This window comes from Hipposideros armiger, unplaced genomic scaffold, assembly GCF_001890085.2.
Source record: "Hipposideros armiger isolate ML-2016 unplaced genomic scaffold, ASM189008v1 scaffold_204, whole genome shotgun sequence".
NCBI classification, from domain to species: Eukaryota; Metazoa; Chordata; class Mammalia; order Chiroptera; family Hipposideridae; genus Hipposideros; species Hipposideros armiger.
The window spans coordinates 2007916-2030550 of record NW_017731554.1 but is presented as its reverse complement, the minus strand read 5'-3'; the positions used below and the strand labels follow the sequence as shown (position 1 = coordinate 2030550).

At 44.4% G+C, this 22635-nt stretch overlaps 1 protein-coding gene across 1 annotated transcript in view; it reads left to right on the top strand.

Annotated features, from left to right (window-relative positions):
* Positions 1 to 1122: 1122 nt before the first annotated feature.
* The window catches only part of POU2AF1 (POU class 2 homeobox associating factor 1), a 26874-nt gene continuing 5361 nt past the window's right edge, over positions 1123 to 22635 (top strand). Inside the window, exons 1-4 of the mRNA XM_019653612.1 lie at positions 1123 to 1334; positions 20457 to 20587; positions 21110 to 21152; positions 21237 to 21502. Coding sequence (XP_019509157.1) covers positions 1157 to 1334; positions 20457 to 20587; positions 21110 to 21152; positions 21237 to 21502 — 618 coding nt within the window. The 5' untranslated portion in view covers positions 1123 to 1156. The remainder of the gene's footprint in view (positions 1335 to 20456; positions 20588 to 21109; positions 21153 to 21236; positions 21503 to 22635) is intronic.

The window sequence follows — 22635 nt, the reverse complement described above, 5'->3', positions numbered from 1 at the left end:
GGTGTGGAGAATGGAGCACTGGGGACCAGTGGCAGGGGCGGGGGTGTGGGGGTGTGGGTGATGGGGCTAGAAACGTAGACAAGCCTAGAATGTGAGGGACCTTATGTGCCTCCAGCTCTGTGGATGAAGGGAATGGGTGAAGCCTTTTTAAGCTGGAGAACGGCATGATTCAATTTATGTTGTATAAGTTGGCTCTGAGGCAGCTTGGAGGGCAGAGCAGCAAGGCCCCAGACTGGCCAAGGGGGCCCTCACCAGGTGGTCTTGACCACAAACCGATTGGGTCACCAGGACCTGAGCATGTCTTGGACTTTACCTACACAATGGCAGAAGGTGGCTTCTAAACTGGGAAGGCATCTGGCCTGACACCCCATGCACTCTTTGTTGGCGAACCCCACTACCTTCCTTTGAGAAGCTTCATGCTGACAGCTGTGAGGGTGCTGGGAGAGAGGTCCTGTTGATATTGTGCGTGCAAGTTCCCTTTGAGTAACCAGTTCCAGTTAAAGATCATGGGTGTCTTCTCCTTTCTTTCCCAAGTGAGTGGGCCTCTTTCTTCATGGGCATATGGGTGATCGGAACCAGTGTCCCCCATACTGAAGCATGATTAAGCCTTGCCATTTTGGTGGCAGCTGGGGGGCAAGGGGAGGGGTGTTTTAAAATGGAATAAACAGAAAAGCAATATTAAAAGAATGAGGAGGTTGTTTAGTGAAGCTTGAAGAGACTACAGGTGTTTCCTCCTGTGCTGAGTGAGAATGAGTGACCCCTGGGAATAGCATTTCCCGCTGAGCAGGGCCCATGGCAGACTGAGTTTTACTGACATCCTGATGGTGTAGAAGCTTGAACGGGGACCATAGAAAACCCAGAGTTTTCCATGGGGTCTTTTGGGCTCATTGTTGGTGTGGGGAGGTATAAGGCTTGACAAGCATGCTCACACTGTTCACACTCATACACACTTTCACGCTTACCAGGCATCACATCACACTCTGTGGCCACGTCTGAAGGACCATGGCCTTCTGTGCTGTGTTGTTGTTCAGATCCAGCTGACTGGCTCCGTGAGTGAAGCGGCCTGCAGCCAGGGGGCCTCTGAGGGTGTGCACAGTGGGGTGGCAGGCAGCCTGACTGAAGAAAGAGTGCATGGTGCTTGAGGTGGGAGGATGTGATGACGTTGTGCCCCTGCACAGCGGGAACTTGGGCCTTTAAAAAGCTGAGGAAACAGTCTGAGCAGGCAGTGGCTACACTGGAGGAAAGCACACCCAGATCTCACATTAAAGAAGCCAAACTGTCTGCTTCAAAGAGAAAAGGCAACATCCTGTCACAGGCCATGCTCTGGCAAAAACGTAAGTGGTTTGGCCGTGGCTGTCAGAGCCATGTAAGCATGGGTAGGGGCTGAGGGTTTACCAGTTAGCCCGTAATTGGAGAGGTGGTGGTGGTGATGGCGGCAACAGCAGTCTAGGTTCCCAGCCCGGGGAGCAGGGAGGAGTGAGGTGGGCGAGATAGAGCCTGGTGGAGAAATCAGCCTGTCAGAGGTGATGCTGATTTTCCAGGCTGGAGGGGAACGAACTACTGTTCCAAGGTGGGAACAGCTCATCGTACCTCCGCTGTTGTGCATGAATCACTGTGGTAAAGAAAGGGCAGCTTATGATTCACAAAACAAAAATCAAATGTGATATTGGTTTGGTGTTGGGTGGGGAAAGCTGTGGAGTTGTTACGTGACTTTACTTTATAAACAGCCCATGGTTCAAGTATGTGGGCCTGTCTCTCTCTGAGTTACTTAGCTTTCTGCCAAAGGTGTGATTTGTTTCTGTGAATTCATTGGGACAAGGTGAAAAATTGGTTTTGTCAAGCATGTCTTCACTCACTTCACTGTCTTCCCTCTTGTCATTCTTCTTCCCATTCTGTGGCAAGGCTTGTGTGTCCCCGTGCAAGGGGCAGTAGGTTGATCTTTGACCTTAATGTTTATCCCTGCAGTTGGCTGGAACAACTGTGAACTTTATTTTCCATTATGTGGGACTAAAGAGAGACTTGTGTTATTAATAATTGAAGTCATACAGAGATTATCTATAACATTGCTTTCTTGAAATAACAAAGTCCACGCAATGGCCTCATGAGAGTTGAACCTTATTGGGGCTTAGTTCTGTATTTCCTCAAGAAAGAAATACTACCAAAAAATTGCTCTGTTTTTTTAAAGGTGCGTAGGTCTTTAAAATGCCTTTGAACGAATTTAGGTACACCCTACCTCAAGCAAACTTAATATAAGAGACTCTAGATTTACAAAAAAAGATAAACTAGTGTGTTTCTTTTACAAAAAGATATTGTATTGGGGCCCTTAAAGTTCCAAAAATATACTTTCATTGATTTAAAACATAACCTACTGTCATTTTATCATTAATTCATTGTTTCTTTATTTCTTGTGTAAATTCTCTGGAATTGAGCTGGTTAATGTGTATAATGAAAGAATGATTTCAAAATTTCTTAGATTTTGAAGTCTCATCATTGTCTGATATTGGCAAGATGCAATTTTTTTTTAAGTAAAAAGAAGTGAATTCTAATTTGAGTTTGAGATTTATAGACTCCTTCCAAGATCATTGGAGATATTCTAGTACGGATGGTATGCGACTGCTACCTGAAGGAGGAGAGAGCAAAACCCTAACCTGCGCCTTGTGGCCGAGGGCAGGTGGGCATTAATGTCTTTACTGGGAGCTGCTGCATGTCCATATGCCCTTAGAACTGAATCAGTGGGTTTTACGTGAGTCCCTGGAGGGACTTCTGCCTTGGTTCCTACCTACTCAGAGCAAGTCAGTCTCCTTTTATTTATAATCTTTCGGTTTCTCAAATGTAAAATGGGGTAGAGATAATACCATTCTGCAGAGCTCCCCTTAGTAAGCTGAGACGCTACCAAAATGTTGATTGCTCTGGTTTTATTTCAGTGTCTGAGACGTGGTTTGCTTCCCGTGTTTATATTCTCTCCTCTTTGTTATATACACTACATTTTTTTCTTCTTTAATTCCCCCTAAAAGACTAGAAGTTTTTAAAAAGGGGATGCTGAAGGCATATTTCCTGTTCACACCCTGGAGATCAAATCAGGTGCAGCATAATTCCATCCCTAGTGTGGCCACATTGTAAGCTTGTCAGTGGAATCACTGGGGTGAACAGTTCTGTGTTCAGATGCACACAACCAAAATCCTCTTTAATTGTCCTTTGGCACCTTAGAGGAGCTTAGGAAAGGCCGTGGGCACTGGAGCCATCCCCTTGTCTAGGATCCAAGTCAGGCCCTTGTCTAGGGCACCAAGGGCACCTGGGTGACTAAACCCTGTGGGAAAACTGGTAAAAACAGGGCAGCATTGTCAGCCCACTTAGAATCACCTGCTGGAAGGGCAGGGTTTGAAATCAGACATCAAAAGTGCTGAAAAGGCACTTTCTTTTTTCAGAAAACACCCTCAAGGCATGAGCTGAAATGACTGTACTATAGGGTTCCAGAAAGGGTTAAGAAAACATTCACTTTGTAAATGTTGCCTTCTCCCTACCTGGCCCATGACCCTCCTTTGTGGACTAAATGTGAACATGGGCTTTGGTTCAGATCAGCTCAGACCCGCTGACACACATAAGTAGAAATCTTCAGGCCCCATCCATGCATTTGAGGTTTACTTGACCGATCAATTGGATAAAAAAGTCGCTCCACCTGCAGATTTTCCCCCTGGATTCTGCACTTGGTCCTGCAGGTCCCGCGTGGATGTGAGGAACTAACATCCGCTGTAACAAGAAGCCTTTGTTAAGGCTGACGACTAACAGTGCTGTACAAAGAGCAGGAGCCATGGAGTCAGCATGCCTGGGTTTGAATGTTGGCTATGCAACTTAATTATTTAAACTTACATTCTTAAAAATCTGGAAAATGGGAGATCTAATGCATGCCTTACAAGGTGTTTGTCAGAGCTAAAGTAGAGAATGTAGGGAAAGTGTCATGAGGTCTTCTGATACGTAATGATAGTCATGAGAGAGCACCTTCCTTCCCGTAGTGACACCTCCCATGGGCCCATCTCAATGATCAGGGTTACGCCAGGCATCCTGTCTATCCTTTTCCATACTTTGATTAGAATAGTTAAAAAGGCACAATCAAAATATTTTTAAGTGATATGATCTTATGAACAATTTTCCAAGGGGTCTGCACACTATGGTCGGAGTGCCAAGCCAGTCCCGGCACCTGTTTTTGTAAATATAATACAATTTTACAGAAGTACAGCCACATCTATTCATTTACGTATTGTCCAGGGCTGCTTTTGCTACAACAGAAGAGTCGAGTAGTTGCCACAGAGACCATAGGGCCTGCAAAGCCTAAATTATGTATTATCTGGCGTTTTACAGAAAACATTTGCTGACCTCGGATCTGCAATGATTTGGGTAATACCTTCGGTATTCATTTCCTTAGGTCACTCAGTATCCTGAACTTGCACAATGCCAGCACCAATGGAGATAAAGCTTGCAGTCAATTGATTAAATGATTTGCATGATGCCGAAATTAGATTCAGTTGACTTCTTTTTAAAAGGAATGGAACTGTGTAATAACCTAAACACCATTTGTTAGAAAATGAATGAACTGAAGAACTGATTTTTATTGTTGTTACTTGTACTAGGGGAAAATCTAGGGGATAATGAAAGGCAGGTCTGACTAATTTTCTTTGAATTGGCTGTCTGTCCGACGTCCCATAGACTTGGAGTTGGCCTTTCTTTGCTGTAGTGCCCAAGGAGGCACCTTAGGAACAGGAAATAGTTATTATCATATTATTATGACATGGATGTGCCTTTGCCTTCAGACAACTTAAACAGAGCAGAGGTTCACCAGACAGGTAAATTAGGGTCTCAAAATTCTCATTAACATAGAACTCTGGATTTATTCCAGGGTTCCGCCAAATGGCCAACTCTTTAGAGCAGTTAAAAATGCAGTTAAAGATAAGAAAAACTTGTAATAAAAATATAATTTTTGGAACTCTATCCCTTGCATAACGTCAGGAAAGCTTATAACAAGAAGTAATTTACGTCTTTGGACTGCCTCTAATATTTCTCTTCTGGGTTACCACCTTTGCTTGCTTAATACGCCTAGCAAGTGCCTTTGCTTCCGATTATGTTTATCTATTGATTCAGTGGCTCTTGTTGATAAAGACAAGTAGGCTCCAAAAGACAGATAGGAATTCACATTCACAGAAGGAGGTGAAGTAAGTGACACACATCCACTAAGCACACAGATTAACTGGTAAAAGAGCAGATGATTTTCAAAGTAGATGCTTCACTTCCTTCTCCCTATAGTTACTAAAGAAAAATGCAGTTTTGTCTCCCTCTACACTGAGAAAGCTCCTGAGTCAGAGATTTTGAAAGCTAAGCTCTCTTCCTTTCAACGCTGCAAATCTATTCTGTTGTTTGTGAGGAACAAAAACAGGAACCAAGATTGTCTACACTTATTAAATATTTGGACATTTAATTTGCTTAGAAGTCCTGTAAAATTTTACTTCAAACTTTTTCAAAATAAAGGTGTCGGGGTTTATTTTTTTCCTCTGACTTCTTTCTAAAGTAGTTTATTTTCCCACAAAATAAAGATGTCCATCAGTTTCTCCCTTTGAGTCCAAAATACCAAAGTTAGCTAATTGATTGTGATCATTAACATAATTTTTACCTTTATGAAATTCTTAGCAATATTCTAGTTTTCTCATTTTTGTAGAATAGCTGTAAGAGTGGGCCTGCCTGGGATGGAGAGGCCTTCTCTGAAACATTCTGGTCCTGGTTGTATGATGCTATGGACAACACATGGCTGTTGCAGAGGAGACATGGATTCTATTTTCCAATCCATGGGTAATTAGGCAAGTCACCTAATCACTTTGGGTCTCAAGTGTTCCAGCTGTAAAACGGGACTTGCCTTTTCCCGGCTCAGGGTAAGGAGACTGAACTTAACTGAAGTTTTCCAGCTTTAATTGTTGAGCTTTCATGAGTACTTATAAAACAGAAACACATGTTTTCAAACACGAATCCTTAGTTTAACAGAAGGGATTCTTGCAACTGCTTAGAGCAGTGCTTTTAAACCTTGGCTACCCATCGGAATGCTCTGAGAGATTTAAGAAATACTGAGGCCTAGGTCCCAACCCAGAGGTTCTCATGAAATTGTCCTGGGCATTAGATTTTCAAATGCTTCCCAGGTGACTCTAATGTGCAACCACTGTGAGGACCACTTACCTGGAGGCTGAAATTGATGGCTTCTAATATACTTTTGGACCTTATGCTACTGTGAGCAGAACATGCCCAGTCCTTTTCATAGGGATAAATATCAGCTCTGGGCCATCGAGTACTTACTTGGTGCCATGCAGTGTACCAAATGTTCTGTTAGATCTATTTGGATTACATTTGGTTGCTAGTGAAGAGGCCTGAACTGACATGGATTTAAATAGGACAGAGGTACACATTCTCTCACATAAAAGAAGTCCACAGTAGGTTGTGTAGCACCGTATGGAGTCTCTACAGTGGCCACAACATCCCAGGCTACTTTTGTCTTTTTGGCCTGCTGTCCTTGGCATGTGGCTTTTGTCCTCAAGATTGCTTCACAGTCGCCACTGTAGCTCCAGCCATCACATCTGTGTTTTGAAAAACTAAGAAGAAGGAAAGAAAAAGGCAAAAAGATCATGCTTTTTTATCATTGTTCTTCCCCATCAACACACAACTTCTGCTGACATCTAATGGCCGCTCCAACTGCAGGGGAGAATAGTGTCATGGTTTGGCTAGGTACATTGCCACCCCCCATAATGCAGAGGGTGTTGGTCAGGAAGGAGAGGGCCAGTGTTAGGTGTGGCACCTGTGGGTCTTTACCACACTTTGAATGCATATCTCATTTAATCCTCATAGAAACTCCATGAGGTAGGTCCTATTTTAAGCTCCATTTCATAGATGAGAAAACTGAAGTTTAAAGATTAGGTTAGCAATTCACCTACACAACTAAACCGTCTGAACCAGACCCTGAATATTGTCTTGCTAAGCTATCCTGTCTCACTCACCGGGCTTAGGAGGATGTTCTTGGTAAAAGCATAGGTCTTCCATGTTAGATAAAAGACCGATGGCAAAATGAAATGCACCAGCTGGCAGATGTCTGTTCATATCTTGAAAACTTATTTTTTGTGGGAGGGAGATGTTTTCATTATACATAAACAAAAAAGGGCTCCTATCAAGATAAGTAAAGAATGCTTTGAAATCAATAAGAAATTGAATTTACAATCAATTACAAATCAGTAAGATGATCTAATAAAAAATTGTAAGAAATTTGAAAAGGTACTTAACAAAATGGACAATAATTATATCAAGCTATATCAATATCAGTAAAATGGAAAATAATACAATAATGAGATACTCTTATTTTAGACATTCATCAAAATGTCTAACAATAAAAATCTTTGTAATTTAACTTTGGTAAGAATGTGGATCAACAGTATCCTTGTCAATACTGAGCATTTGCTTCAGACATTTTAGAAAACATATTGGCATTACCAACTAAGTTTAATCATAATATATAACCTGGCAATATCTAGCAGAAATGCATTAGTGTATATAAGAATATGTATGTATAAGAAAAATATTTGTAGTTTTATTAATCACAATAGCCACAAACTAGTAACCATACAAATATCCATCTACTCCAAATGATAAATCAACGGAACACTATATAACAATAAAAAGGCTGAACTACAACTACATTTATATATATATATTTATTTATTTATTTATTTTTAGCTGAGCCATCCTGTTACCTATTGGCAGCTTAGCGGCAGCTCAGCTCAGGCCGGGCATCGGACCGCTGTTGCTCAGAGCTCAAACTCTTGAGCGAGCTCTTAACCAACTGAGCCACTCGGCCGGCCCACACTACATTTATAAAGATAAACAAATCCAACAATTTGAGCCAAGTAACACAAACATAAGCAATTATTTACTGGATTATTCTATCAATGTAAAGCTTTAAAATAGGAAAGCTAATATACAATGTTAGAAACCATAATACTCATAAACTTTGAAGAGAGAGAGAGAGGAATGTTTGGGAGGGAATATGAAGAAAACTTCTGAGATTCTCAATATTCTGTTCTTTGAATTATTTGTCTAGTTAATAATAAATTATTGAGCTCCACATATGTTTTAATGCACATTTTGTGTATATGGTCTATATTGATATGATACAATTTTTAAAAGGATGTTTGATAACAGTTTAGAATAAAGAAAAATGGAAACAAATTGTTATTCAATATGTTGAAAACTTTTTTTTAAAGAGTTTATTGGGGGGTTGGGGGAGGGAATAGAGTTGGGGAATTGGGGAAGGGGAACAGACAAGTTGCTGTCCTTTTGTTCTTCAGTCTAGTTGTGGAGGACATCGCTTCACTGGCCCATGTTGGTATTATCATTGCGCTCTTCCCGGATGAGGCAGATTGGTCACCGGCTATTGGATGGCTGCTCACGGTGGCTCACGACAGCTCACACCAGCTGCTGGCCGCTCATGCTGGCTGTCGGCCACTCACTGTAGCTCACGGCATCCCACTGCAGCCCCACTGCAGCCTATACCATCGCCGGCAACTCACCACAGCCCAGCTCCAGGTCGAGCTGTTGTTCACCATCTTAGCTGTAGAAGGTGCAGCATCACTGGCCCATGTGGGATCCGAACCGGCGGCCCTGCTGCTCAGAGCTCATGCTCCCAAGCCAACTCTTAACCAACAAGCCACTCGGCCGGCCTCAAGAAAACTTATTTTTAATGCATGTGTTTCAGCTTACTTACTGAAGGATATAAGGTCTTTGCTTTGCTGTTATAGCTCCTCCATTGGGTTCTTTGCATATATTTTAGCTGCAATGGAGGGCTCAAAAGGAAGAAAGGGATGTAGAATGTCCCCCAAATAACCCAGCCCACCTGTTTTCTGGCAGCACGAACGGAGAGTCCCGTGTGGCAACCTGTGTTGGGAGCCGAAGCTTCTGCCTCCTTGGCACTTCTTTCATTCTGAACTGTCTAGACTTCAGAAAAGTCAGGCTATCCTTTCATGTGTGTGTGTGTGTGTGTGTGTGTGTGTGTGTAGGTAGGTAGGCAGGGGTGTGGAAAGCAAGATATAGAGAATAGGATTTAATTTTGAATTAGACAGTGAAATCTCTGTTCTTTCTTTGCCTTTAGTGGTTTTAAAGTTAGCTTCTAAAGCATACAGATCTGTGTTTGAATCCTAGATTTGTGCCTCACTGGTCGTGTGATACACGCGAAGTCCCTTTGCCTCACTGTGCTGCCATTTCCTTTGGTACACAATGGGAATGCAGATCTTACTTCATAGGGTCGTGCTAGGTGTTTACTCCTGTGCTTGACGTTAAGGCCACTTCCAATAAGTATTAGTTACTATTATTATTTTCCTGTTCTCTCTCACTTTTACATCTGTGGACAAAGGTTATGTAGCTGATTCTAGATTACAATTTGTGTGGCCGCATTTCTTGTGAAATGGCAGAACGTGTATTTCCAGTCTCGTAACTTGTGGTGAGGTTAGTGATCAGGGCTAATGCTGACGGTTAAGCTGGCCATTCTGTGACCAAACTTGGAACCTGGGCCACAATTTCTTACCAACCTCATAAGGTGGGATGGCAGCAGGCTTGTACTTACTGGCAAACTTGTATTTGTTTTTTTAATTCCCAAGATTGAACTGACGTGTTTATAATCTAGCTGAAGGGGGATGACACTTGAGTATGCAAGAAATAGCACAAATGATACCGAAAACTGAAACAGCAATGTGCTGCCTGCTTTTCTTAGTAATATGGTTTCATTAGTATCACTTTCTGGGAAGAGCAGGTAGCCAAAGAGTTATAAACCAGAGTCATTCTCGGACCAGGTGTGGGGACCAAAAAGGATTTGACCACACGTAAGAAAAGCGGAATTACTTTTTAATCCTCTGGAAACAATCATAATTTAATTGGAAGAGAGGAAGAGTCCAAAGATTGCTATAACTTTCCAGGACTGAGAATTTCTGGGGAGATGGAAAAGAAAGAAAAAAAGAGAGAGATAAGAGGGTCAAATATAGGAGCAAGTTTTAATGTTGAATAAAAGCAATACCAATTCAAGAAACAAAGGCGTAGAAGCAAAATCAACCACCCATTTGTCATCCCATGCATGCATCCATCCAATAATGGAATTATTTTTAAACAGAGAATTCAACTAATAAATTAAGTTATCTTCAGCAGGAGGGAGGGGAAGGTGGAATTAAGGTGTCATGGGGCATACGGCATTGGATGTGAAGCCTCAAGACTAAATGATAACCAGACTTTTCGCTTAGATACTGGGGGTGAAGAGGCATCTTAGGACATAAAATATGAGCATTGAGAAGAAAATCCAAGGAGATGTAGACTAATGTCAACAACATTTTTGTCACAGATTTTTTTTATTTAAACAAAATCTGCAGAACTCCAAAACAAAAATAAAAATGGAGCAGTTTTTGGGGGATATCAGAGCTCTGATTGCTCATTCACCCCCCCTACTCCCCTGCTTCCTTTCCTGTATTGGCAACTATAGGCACCTTTGCTGTATTGTATTCCAGGGTTCTTTAGATCACAGCTTGATAGCCCCGACCTGGACCAACCCTCCATTCCTTCAGCAAGGTCCCCGACAGCTGGTGACATGTCCTTGGTTACTTCCAGCGTAAGGACCTCGTTCCTAGAGAAAAGTTATTGTGAAGCGTGTTGTATTTGTCTCTATGAAGCTCTGAAGCTGTGAACGTCATGTTTTAAGCATATGTGGGTATCTTGTGAATTAAGAAGGGAGTACATTCCTCAAATAGTGATCTAATGACTTCTTTTCTGGGCTTGATATTCCAACAACTTTTCTAGTGTCCTTCACAAGGGAATCCCCTCATCATGGGGTCATTGGTTAGTAACCCAGAGTGTTAACACCAAAGCTCACCTTGATTGGCAGTTATAGCTCACATCATGAATCGAAGATTAGGGCTACTTCCACTCATGTAGCTGTGCTCCAGGCTACCATGAGTTTTGGGGCTTGGGTAGTTGGGTTGGACCCAAAATGTACAGCTGTTGTTGGGTTTGACGAGTCCTTCCTCCAAGGAAGTGATCCATTCCTAAGGGTCGCAGGGAACGATTTTTTCTTCTATAAGAACCTCTTTGGTCTTGAAAATTCCAAACTAGATGTTGCTTAAATTGAGGAACAAGCAACTAGATTTCCTTTCCTCCAGCTTTCTAACCATAGGTTTCTTATGTTCTGGGTTAGACTGGCAATGCTAGATTCAGGCTATGGTCTTGATCTAATAAAGAAAGATATATCAGTCTGCTCTGCTCCACCTCCTCACTCAGGTGCTGCCTTGCTACAGAATTTGGGTGGGCGCCTTGGGTTCGTTCACCCCCTGATATGGTCTTGTGCTCTCAGTGTGGGCTCTTTCTCTTCCCCTTTGATCCCTGATGCTCTCAATAAAGCTGAGGCAGTGCCCAGTATGTCAGCTAGAAGACTGCCTCTCACTAGTAGGTGATAAAAGTACCCTCTCTCACCACTAAAGAGCCCTCTCACATTTCCATCTCATATGTGTTATGTGCCCCAAGGCTTTCAGGCCTTTGAAGAAGTATCCATGACTATGTCCCTGTCCTTTTGGAGATATGTGCAGGTTCCTTGAGGGGTCACACCTCATGTCAGGACAAGGGCATGCCATCTTACTTTGTCTGCCACTCAAAAATCTCCAAAAAATCTCTCTGGAGTCATCTTTTAAAAATTCAAATATGCCACAAACCCAGTCCTCTGGTGGCATCTGAAGAATGAAGTCTTGCTCAGATATGGTATCTTTACCAGAGGCCAATGCCAGGATTTTGATGTTTCCTGTCCAGGCTTGTTCTGTTTGCAAGTGAGGTATTTGATTAGTCTCTCTGCGGCATCATTGGCCTCCCTGTCTCCTGCTCGGGGACACCAGGCCTAGGCATCTGAGGGATGACTTCCAGGAGCACAATGAAGGCAGGTGGAGATGGGCCTTGCCAGCACCAGAGCGCCCTGAGTGTACTGAGCATAGAGACATTCAGTGCCAGGATGCAGCAGGATGCGGGCAAGCCAGGGCCACTGAACCAGGCAGGAGTAATTCTTGGCTACGTGCTGGGCCGTGGATTGTTGGCTGCGATCAAAGGGGAACCAGCCACTTATGAGCACCTACTATGTACTGGGTGTTTAATGGTGTTATTTTTATGCAATACTCACAATAATCTCATCAGATGGATATTATTCTTATTTTGCAAATGGGGAAACTGAGGCACATACAAGTTAAGTGATTTGCCAAGGGTCACACAGTGATAAGCTATGTAGACCTTTCCATACCAGGTCTGCTTGAGTCGCAAACGACACCGTGCCACTTCTCAATGCCAAGGATTTTAGGGTTGCGATAGAGGCTTATTCCCTCCCAACTGAAACACATCCACTCTTAGATGGAGGTGGGCTCTGATTTCATTGAGGGTAGTGGTAGTCTGACTCAAAAGCCCCTGCGAATTTGAATCTCAGGATGTTATATCTGAGACTCAGTACAGGACCTCTGAAGCCAGCTGATTTTTATCTTAGAATCTGAGTTCCTAGAACTGGTCTTCCCCTAGTGGGCTAATCTGCCAAGAGAGGATGGGACCTGCTGGTGAAACAACTTTGGGTTCATCCAGGTCCCTAGACTGGGGAGGACCCTGAACATCTGGGGATACTTTGTATGTCTTGGGCTTACATTCATGGTGTGGGTCGAGCCTGACCCCAGAGCAATCTCTGTACTGGAGTGGAGACAGAACAATCATGCCTCTGGCCACTTTCCTCTTTATACAGCTCTGGTAGACAGGGGCCCCCAGCTTCCTGCTCAGTCAAGGCTACTGCATCGAGTGATATGGAAACCAGTCAAACAAGCCCTCACACTTCAACTGTAAGGCAGATGCAGTTCTCTCATAGTTTGTAAGTCTAGGTTTGCTTGTGTAATTGTTTCATTAAGTCTATATTCCGCACCAGACTAGACAGTAAGGTCCATGGTGGCAACAGCATGGTTTACTTGGCTCAGCAAGCACTTGTTCAATGAATGCTCTGGTGGGAGTCTCCTAGTCTTGCCCCAACCCAGGACATAGTGTATGTGACATGGGAACCCTTTCTGCTCTAGTGACTCCAGTTTCTGTAGAAGGCGGGCAGATGCAGCTGGTTTCTCAGGTGGACCTATCCACTGTCATTTCAGTTGAAAATACCAAAAATAAAACTTTGCGGGGAATTGTTTGGGTCTCTCAATTCTCGTCACTCCTCATGTGAGCAGACTGCTGGTAAATTTCTCATGGATTTTTCTCTCTCAGCTGGGAAACACCATTTTTTGAGGGGGGAGGGAAGGTTGGCCATGAACAGAGACTGAATCAGAGTGGTCCAAGCCCAGACTCCAACTGGAGGAAGAAGGGTTAGAATTGGACAGGGCACCACTCAATGGCTACCGCCAGTGTTACCCAGAAAAATAAACGTTGCTTGCTTGGGTAGGAAGGAGACAGACAGTAGGGCAGAAATGGACTGTGCTTGGAATCAGAAGTCCTGGGTTTAGTTGATGACATTGTTATTTACAAGTACAGTCCTTGGGCAAGTTGCTTAACCCTGAGCATCACTTTCCTCATCAGTGAAAAGAAGGGTGAGAGGAAGACCTCCCCTGCCAATTTCAGAAGTTGTGGTGAGGCTTCACATGAAATCATTTGTGTCAAAGTCTTTGTGAGGCACAGTACATCATGCAAAGGTGAGTGTGATTATTTCTGAATTCCTGGCAGTTAAAGTTGTGACCAGGAAACACATGGACCCTTGGTATGCATTCATTCAACATACCCAAGTCTTCACAAAGAAGAGGCACTGACACTGTTTCTGGGAGTAAAGAGTGAAATCCAACAGCCTTCCCTGTCTCCTTGCTCTGCAGGAGGTTTAGGAGGAGGATGGATGGGAGGCGTGAAAGGTGCTGAGAGTTCCTGGAGGAATGATGCCTTTAGCAGCAGTGCATATAAGGAAAAAGTCTAAAGGCTCTGGCACTACAGGTCTTTTGGCTGACCCCACCCCAGGTCATGGGGTGGAACATCCAGGATTAGGAACAGCCTAATCCTGAGGCTGCAGAGTAGGTACACCTTAGGCAAGGGCTTGGTGAATGACTGTGGGCTGTGGGTAAATGGGCTCTCTTCTTAAGCCTAATGTAATTTGAGAGGAGTGTGATCACCCTGGGTGACAATTCCACGCTGGTTGTGGCTTCCTTTAATGAGGGATCACTTGGCTACTAGACCCTTTTGGTCTGGGGCTAAGACTGAACAACCCTGTTCAATCACCCCAAACGTACTTTAGGAGCGTCTCCTGGCTTCTCTTTATCAGGATGTTCCCTGTAGGTTTTTTTGGCCTGCTTAGTTCTAGAGAAATTCTAACTGAATGTAGCCCTTCTTTAATTTTCCCCAGTGAACTGCCCACGGTTGGTGAGTGAGCTCTGTGGGGATTGATGGGAATATGCTTCTTAGAATGGAGATACATGGAGGGCAAAGGCCATTGACCGCTCCCTTCCACGGGAACCAGAGAACATACTGCCATCTTTGAGGTTTCTTGATTGAGAGCATCAAGATGTCATGACTTACTCCTCTTTGGCTGTCCTAGCAGCCTTACAAGCAAGATCAAACTGTAACTCAGTTGAGGTTCCACTTTCTCATATTTTCTGAACACCTTCTTTAAAGCCTCCTTTTTGTGCACTTAGTTTTCCCCTCTGCCCTGGGTGTTATCCAGATTGCTAGAATATATGAGTGATGTGTTGATACTTCCTGGTTGTAGGGGCCTCTCAGTTCAAACATTAGTGAATAGAAAGCCCACATTTACATGCATATGGGATCTCTCTGTTGGCCTACATTTTTTTTTTTAAACAGTACTCTATAATCTAGTGTAAATTGGGCGGGAAAGCCTTTCTGTAGCGTGTCAAGTCCAATTTTGGCCAAAGCTCAAGTTCTTTCTTCCTGTTTGGAAAAAAATCAGCCATTGTCCATGAATGGAAAGAACAAATTTGAAAACTTTGACACTCAGGCCTTCACTATAAGAAGAACACTTGCATTAGTGTTTCAATTAAGGATCTGAATAATCCTTTAGCTGCTCTGAGCTAAACTTTCCCAGGAGTCCTCAGCTATCTCAGGCTGAGAACACAAACAATCTTCTTTACATTAAAGTGAAAAGTGTCAGCAACTTTTCTGACTTTATTTTCAGTTAGAAGCTAGGGCAAGTTTGTTAGCCGTAGGCATGAATTCCTATTGTTCAATTATTTGTTTTTGGTTTTGCTACAACTAAAGAGAAAATTATTTGTATTTCTCCTCAGCGAGTCTTTTCAAAAAAATAATAATAATGAAGATTCAGCCGCAAAAGAGAATAATATTTACTGTGGTTACTTGCAGTGATTAATAGTCTATCATGTGTCCTTCTGGGTAAGAAAGGTTTTATCTTTCAAAATGGCCTTGTGTGACTGCAGCTTTGAGGTTCACCCAGTCAGTTGTAAATGGAAAGCGTTTCCAGAGAGCTAGATTGTCAAGATGGGTGGGATGGGTTCCTCTTCCTGGTTCCCTGGTAATGAAAATGTGGGCTTACCTGAATCCTACTTAGCCTTTAGAGCAGCAGTCCCAACTGGTGCCCAACTTACTGCCTGGCTCTGGTGGCTTTGGGGAATTTGTAACAGGACAATGGCTGAGAGGAGAGTCTTCTTTCACGAGCATCTTGAAGGCTGTCCTAGGAACACCTGTCTTAAAGCCACCCAGAAGAGAAGTTGTAGCGATCCATGCCTGGGTGTTGGGTCCTCTAGAAGACATTAGGAGGACTTACCTCCTTAGCTGAGTAGCTTCCTCACTTTGGCATGAATGTGGTTTGCATGGGGTCATTAAATAAACAAGTGCTGACAAGTTTGCATATTTCCTCAGTGATATTTATTATACCTTCATGAAGGCACTGGAGGGCCATGTTTATTTAAATCAGTAGAATCCACATGTTCCCTAAGCTTGGTGCAAAGCAAGCACAATGCCCACATGCAGCCAGAGCTCTGTCTGAGGTGACCAGTCAGCTTAGAGCTGTCATGGTCTGTGCTCTCCAGCGGAACAGCAGCTGTAGGACTCTTATTTTTGTGATGTGGACCATGTCTGGGTATGTGGCAGGAGGAACCGAAATGTCCTCTGCTGACTTTTTATACCTTCAGATTTTTTCGTTGCTCTTTTTGGAAAAAGGAAGCCCTCACTGGGGCCGAATTCATAGGTTTTTCTGTAAATGAGTTTTGTTCTCAAACTCCACTGGTAACTGATTTCTACTGGTGGAAAGGCAATGTGGTTGAATTTCTCAGCCTGAAAAAGGAGATTACCAATGAGGGCCAAGAGACTCGTGTTTAGGTGAAAAGATTTTTCTCAGTGACGGATACTTGGATGCCCACAGGAGACTTAAAGGGCCTTCAGAACACAGGAGAAATGGTGAGAATGCTTCAGGCTTTGAGGGTGTGCTACCTGCAGCTGAAATTTGATTAGGAAGCTATTGGAATCTCTGGTCAGCTCTACTCCAGATAACTGGACTTTCATCTTCTGTGTGTTATTATTTTAATCTCCTGTTTTATTTTCTTTGGCTCTTCTTTTATTTATTATTATTTTAAGAAATTATTTTAATAATCTTATTTTTTTTCTTTTAAATATTCTCGTTCAGTTCTTTTAAAGCTAGCTCAATGCAAGGATCCAGAAGCCCCCAAGGCAAAGCAATCATGATTTCAGACAAACTTCTTTTCCTTTTCCAAATGTGTACTTTTGGGCTCATTTCTCATGCAGGTGGCAGTAGGGAGTACTGTGTTTACTGTGGAATTAGAAGTGTTTATTGTTGCTTCACAAAGGTTGGTGTGAAAGACACCAACTGCAAGTTTTTGCCTTGCAAGTACAGTTGGCCCGTTGGGCTCCTGTGGGAATTGTCTTCAGGCTTTAGATTCTGATAGTTCACAGTCACTTTGCAAAGATACTATTAGAAGCACCCTCACTCTTGCCTACTCACCTGGAGTCAGTTACAGGATTCTTTTGCAGCTGGTGGTGGACTTATGGGTAGGTAGTCAGGAGCTCCTTGAGGGTTGTGGGAGCTTTGTGACTGCAATAGGCACTGCTTTCCATATGGTGGTTGTTCCAGGGCATGCATACCTGTTGACACTGTAGGTTCCAAGGAAGTCCAGACATCAGAGGGTGATGCCCTCTGCTCATAGCACCTCCCCCAAGCCCTCTTTGTTCATTGATTCAAAAACAACAGGAGGCAGGAAGCCTTTGCTTGACGAGATCTTGAAAATGCCCAGCTGGCCACTCTGCAGCCAAGGGTTGGATGTGTCTACTTCCTGGGAGGGAGTGGGATCAGGGGTGTTCAGTCCTTCCCCAGAAATGTACATGCAAATCAGAGGGGGATTAGCCATATACATGCCTTTGATGTGATCTGAGATGTGTGCATGTGAGATTGAGGCTTTCTTGTCCCCAACTGAATTAAGAGTGTGGCTACAGTGCTCAGATCCCCAAATAACTCTGTGCCCCAAGTTTCTCCTAAGTGCACAACGCCTCAGGCTGCACTGTGTATTTAAGAATAGCTGGAAACCGAATTGGAGACAAGCGTAGGTTGAGTGATACGGGTATGAACAAAGCTGATGTGGCCGTGGTGACCATGAGAATGAGTAAGCAGAGTGTGGGAGGGCAGGTGCCCTGTTCGCTGTCATGTCAGGCTACCCCAGGGGTCTGTGGTCAGCACTGGGCATCACTCATCAGAAGGGGAAGTGGCAAGTAGAACTTGTGCGGGAGTGATGTGCCCAGAAGGAGGGTTGGAGGAATTCAAAACATGTCAGCAAGAAAGAGCTGAAGGAAAGGGACATTTGTTCCAACTCTACAGGGGACCTGGTATTTGTCTTCAGATGCTGGAAAGTACTAGTACTGAATATATTAGCTCACATGGATGCGATGCTTACTTGGTGCAAGCTCTGTCTTAAACATTTGCATGTAACTCTCAAATTACCCTATAAAATACATATCATTATGATCCTCTTTTTATAGATGAGAAAATGGATTTGAATGGATTATGAAGTATGAGTTTCATTAGAAGGTGATGCAAGGAAAAGTCATTACCAGGAGGCAGGTCTAGGAGGAGGAAGAGCTTTCTGATATTACAGCTTTCCAGAGGAAGGTGGAAGGAGGGGAAGGAAAATAACATGCACTGAATATCTACTGTAGGCTGGACATGCCTTTGGGAGCTTCCCATATATTATTTCAGTTAAGCCTCACAACTACTGTATGAGACAGGAATTCTTATTCCCATTTCACAGATGAAGAAATTGAGGCCCAGGGATATTAAATAAATCATCTCAGACTTGAATACAGGTGTTTTTGGCTCTCCAGTCCACTGTCACTTCAGCTTAGGTCCACAGGTCGTCCTGGGGCACAGGTAATAGGCTGGCTTCCTCTGCTATTCACTCCCATTTCAGCCTGAATTCACAAGTTGTAAATGTTTTATTGCTTGTCTCTCCCACTAGACTGCAAGATGCACGTGGACAAGGGTCACACCTGTCCTGTTCAGTGCTATATTCCTAGTGCCTTGGGATATCTGAAAGAATGAATGAATACCAATAGAGATCCCTTGTTATGACAGGGGAAGCTAAGAGGATAGTTAATCTCCTATCAGGATGTTGAAGGAAGTTCTTGGTCAGGGATGAATTATCAGTGGGTCTCATCCTAGCACAGCTTCCAAATCACCTGAGGGATTTTTATAAAATCCTGTGATTCCTGGGTCCACATCAGACCACCAGAATCAGACTCGCGGGGAGCAGGCCCTGGGATATCTGTATTTTGAAAAGCTATGCGCCCAGGTTAGAAAGCCCCCATGGATGCACCTGAGTTTGGGGTTCTCTGACACCACATCGTGTTTTCCTGTGCTCTTGGACACCCCTTCCCACTTCCTGCTGCCTTCTCTGCCTGCTGAGCTTCGAGGCCGGGCCATGTGCGTGCCTGGCGCACAGATGGAGTTCTGGTGCTGAGTCAGGCGTGGGATCTTATCAGCGGGGTATTTACTGAGCAAAGTTCAGCTAGGGCAGCACTACACATCCGGGTTTAATAGATACCCAGGCTTCCGGACTTTTGATTCAGAGCCGAGTGCCTGGGTCCCTTATCAGTGGATGATAATGAACTCCCTGTGTGAGCCTTAAGGGCCAGTGCTTCATGACAACCTGTGCTGTGGGCTGTCTGGGCGATGGCTACTTTTGGCTTGCTCTGCCAGGCCAGGAGAAGCCCTATGTTCCAGCTCTATGTCTTGGTTTCCTGGCTTTGATGACAAAAGGCAGAGGGAACCTCTCAGCAGCAAGGCTGGACACCCGCTGACCTCAGAGCACATGGATCATCACTGGCTATTTGTCCTGTGTCCTGGGAGCCATGGAGAACCTGGGAACCGTTTGACTCAGCCCATTCTAGAGGTCCAGGAGAGGTGGAGGGAAGATGAATGGCAGGCAGCACATTCTGAATAATCATGCAATCAATTATTCAACAAGTAGCTTATTAAGCTTATTATGAACATGCCACTTGGAAGATATAGAGAAATGAAGTGCAATACTTGGCATTGAGAAGTTTGTCATCTAGTTAGGGGCATAAGAAATTTATACCAAAAAGGATAACTAATTATTACACAGACTAAAAATTTATTGAATGCTTACTCTATATCTGATTTAATATTAAGCATATACTATACTTCCCATTTACTATGTCAGTGAGTCCTTATAACTCCTAAAATTAAACAAATCCAATTCCTAAAATTGCAGGTTAAGAGGCAAAGAGAGGTGTAATAACTTGCCCAGGATCACACAGCTAGAAGGTGGCAGAGGAAGGTTTGGAGGCCTATGCCACCTGACTCAGAGTTCCTGCTCTGTCATCCTCTACTGCCCCCTGTGATGCATACTAGCCAGGTCTGGAAGTGTTTGAGAGGCAGTAGGATGAAACAAATTCTGTGGGCTGCAGTGGTTAGCCAGAAGGGTTGCACTAGTCTTGTGTCAGGAAGAATCAAGGGGTTGAGAAAAGTGAGAGGGAATTCTGAACATGGGAAATCTCAAGTATAGATGAAGAGGTGAGACAGGCAAGGAACATGTAGCGAAGTCTAGATAGACCTTCCGGCTGGAGTCAGGGTTTATGTAGTAGTTAGTGTGCAAAGTGACTGGAAAAATGGGTTGAGCTCACTCTCTGGAGTACTTTCCATTCTAGACTAAGGAACTGGGCCCTAATTGTCTGGGTGGAGGGGAGCCGTAGAAGGTTGGGGGCAGGAGCAATGGCAATACTGGGAGACATATTCTAGCAAGTTTCATGTGATCCTCTGAGCTCAGATGCAACTTGGGTGAGCAGGTCCTTGAGGAGACCAGACGCTTTGAGGTGGGGACTTGTCTGAGAAGGGAGATGAGCACCAGTGACACTGCTTTTCACAGCCACAGCTCCAGAGCAAGCTCCTGCCCCACCCCGGCCATACCAGGGTGTTCGTGTGAAGGAGCCAGTGAAGGAACTGCTGAGGAGGAAACGTGGCCATGCCAGCAGCGGGGCGACAGTTACACCTACTGCGGTGAGGGGGCCCTCTGTGGCCAGAGTGTGTGGGGGCGGGGTGGGGGGTGGGGGGAGTGTCAGGGAAGAGTGTGCTACCTTGTCCCATGGGATGCTCACTGGGGGCATAAAGGCAACACATTGCTGTGGTTATGGCTGCTGAAGAATGGACTGAGGGTAGAAAACGTGGGTGGTTCCTTGAAGTAGGGTGAGGGATGTAGGCTGGCTGCCTTGGCCCACTGAACAAAGGTATTGCCAGGGCCTGAGTGAGTGAATGACACACACATCCTGGTGTGAGTTGGGAGCTCCCACTGGGAAGAGGACGGGGCCAGTTGCCTAAGTGCTTAGGCTTCTTGCTCAATAGAAAAAGGGATCCCTCAAAAGTGTAGGTGGTAATGGTTGGGATGGAGGCGGGTGTTTTGTTCTTACAAGGCAGTTGCTCCCCTTATACTCCCCTGCCCTGGGGTCTTCTGGGCAAGTTTCCTGCAGAGGGCTCGTTGGAGATGGCTGAACACTGATCCTTGTCTTCTCTTCTCCCCTCCAGGTGGTGCTCCCCCATCAGCCCCTGGCCACCTACACCACAGTGGGTAAGAGCTCCCCACAGCCCTGGCCTTGTCCAGGCCCCTCATCTCAGTGGCACCTGCAGCTCTGTAATTTCCTTCTTCCCACAGGTCCTTCCTGTCTTGACATGGAGGTCTCTGCCTCCACAGTGACGGAAGAGGGGGCCCTGTGTGCCGGCTGGCTCTCTCAGCCAGCCCCCACCACCCTCCAGCCCCTGACCCCATGGACGCCCTACACCGAGTATGTGTCACATGAAGCTGTCAGCTGCCCTTACTCGGCTGACATGTATGTGCAGCCAGTGTGCCCCAGCTACACAGTTGTGGGGCCCTCTTCTGTGCTGACCTACGCCTCCCAGCCACTCATCACTAATGTCACGGTATGTCACACAAAGGCAGGGCTGCACCAGCCCATGCCTAGGGCACCCTTTTAGAATCTAGGCTGGCTTCTTGACTCCTGATCTTCCTTGCTATTGATTCCCAAGATAATCAGGTCATCTAAGCCCACCTCATCCTCTCAAAGGGCCTGCTCTTATCCCATTGACTTAAAATATTTTCCACAAACAAGGCTTATGGCCTCCCTTGTCATGTCTAATGCTCTTTGGGGTTGGAGATTCTATTGTAAAGCAACGCTGATTCTCTGTTCTAAAACATCCCTGTTGCCTCATAAGCAGTTAGTTTTGTTATTAGTCTAAGTTTTCAGTGAACGGGGTACCATGTGAGATATGCATGAGGTTTCCTGCAAGAGCCAGCCTTTCCTTTCTATTCAGATAACTTAGGGGGTGATCATTCACATGACAATGGGATTTACCAGAGATTTCTAGGCTGAGCAACAGGCGATATAATTTTTTTAGAAAACTGTACTTTTTTTTGATGGAGTCTGACCCACCTGTAGGGTAATATTTTGAGTTCAGCCTCTAGTGTCAGATTGCCTGGGTTCAAATTCCTGCCTCTTTACTTACTAGCTGTGTGGCCCTGGGCTGAATGACCTAATTTCTCTGAGCCTCAGTGTCCTCATCTGTACAATGGGAATACTAACAAGAGAGTTGGTGTCAGGATCAATGGGATGATGCTTAGCATAGTTACTGGCATATAAAATGTACTCAATAAATGCTAGTTATTATGATTATCTCAAAGTCAGACAACAGTATTAATCAAGGGTTGCCTTCAAATGCCAGATAGGAAAGGAAGGGTCTGCCCCCCAGGAATGGAAGAAGGGAGAAAAATAATTTTATGTGAATGATACCTGTTTGACCAAAGGAATGGGAATCCCCTGAGTGTTCAGAGGAAAAAGGGCCTATGGTTACAGCTCTGGTCCAAGAAAAACTGGGAGGTGGAGCTGGGGCCTCATGAGTAGTTGCAAAGTCCACCCTTGATGGTTCCCCAAATCCCCTGGGTTTCCCTGAAAGGTCCAGTATCATCCTGATGCTCCTAACCTTCAAGCATCATCCAGGTATGGCCTGCAGAAGCCCTCCTACACTATGCCCACCTGCCACCCAGCAAACCAATTGTG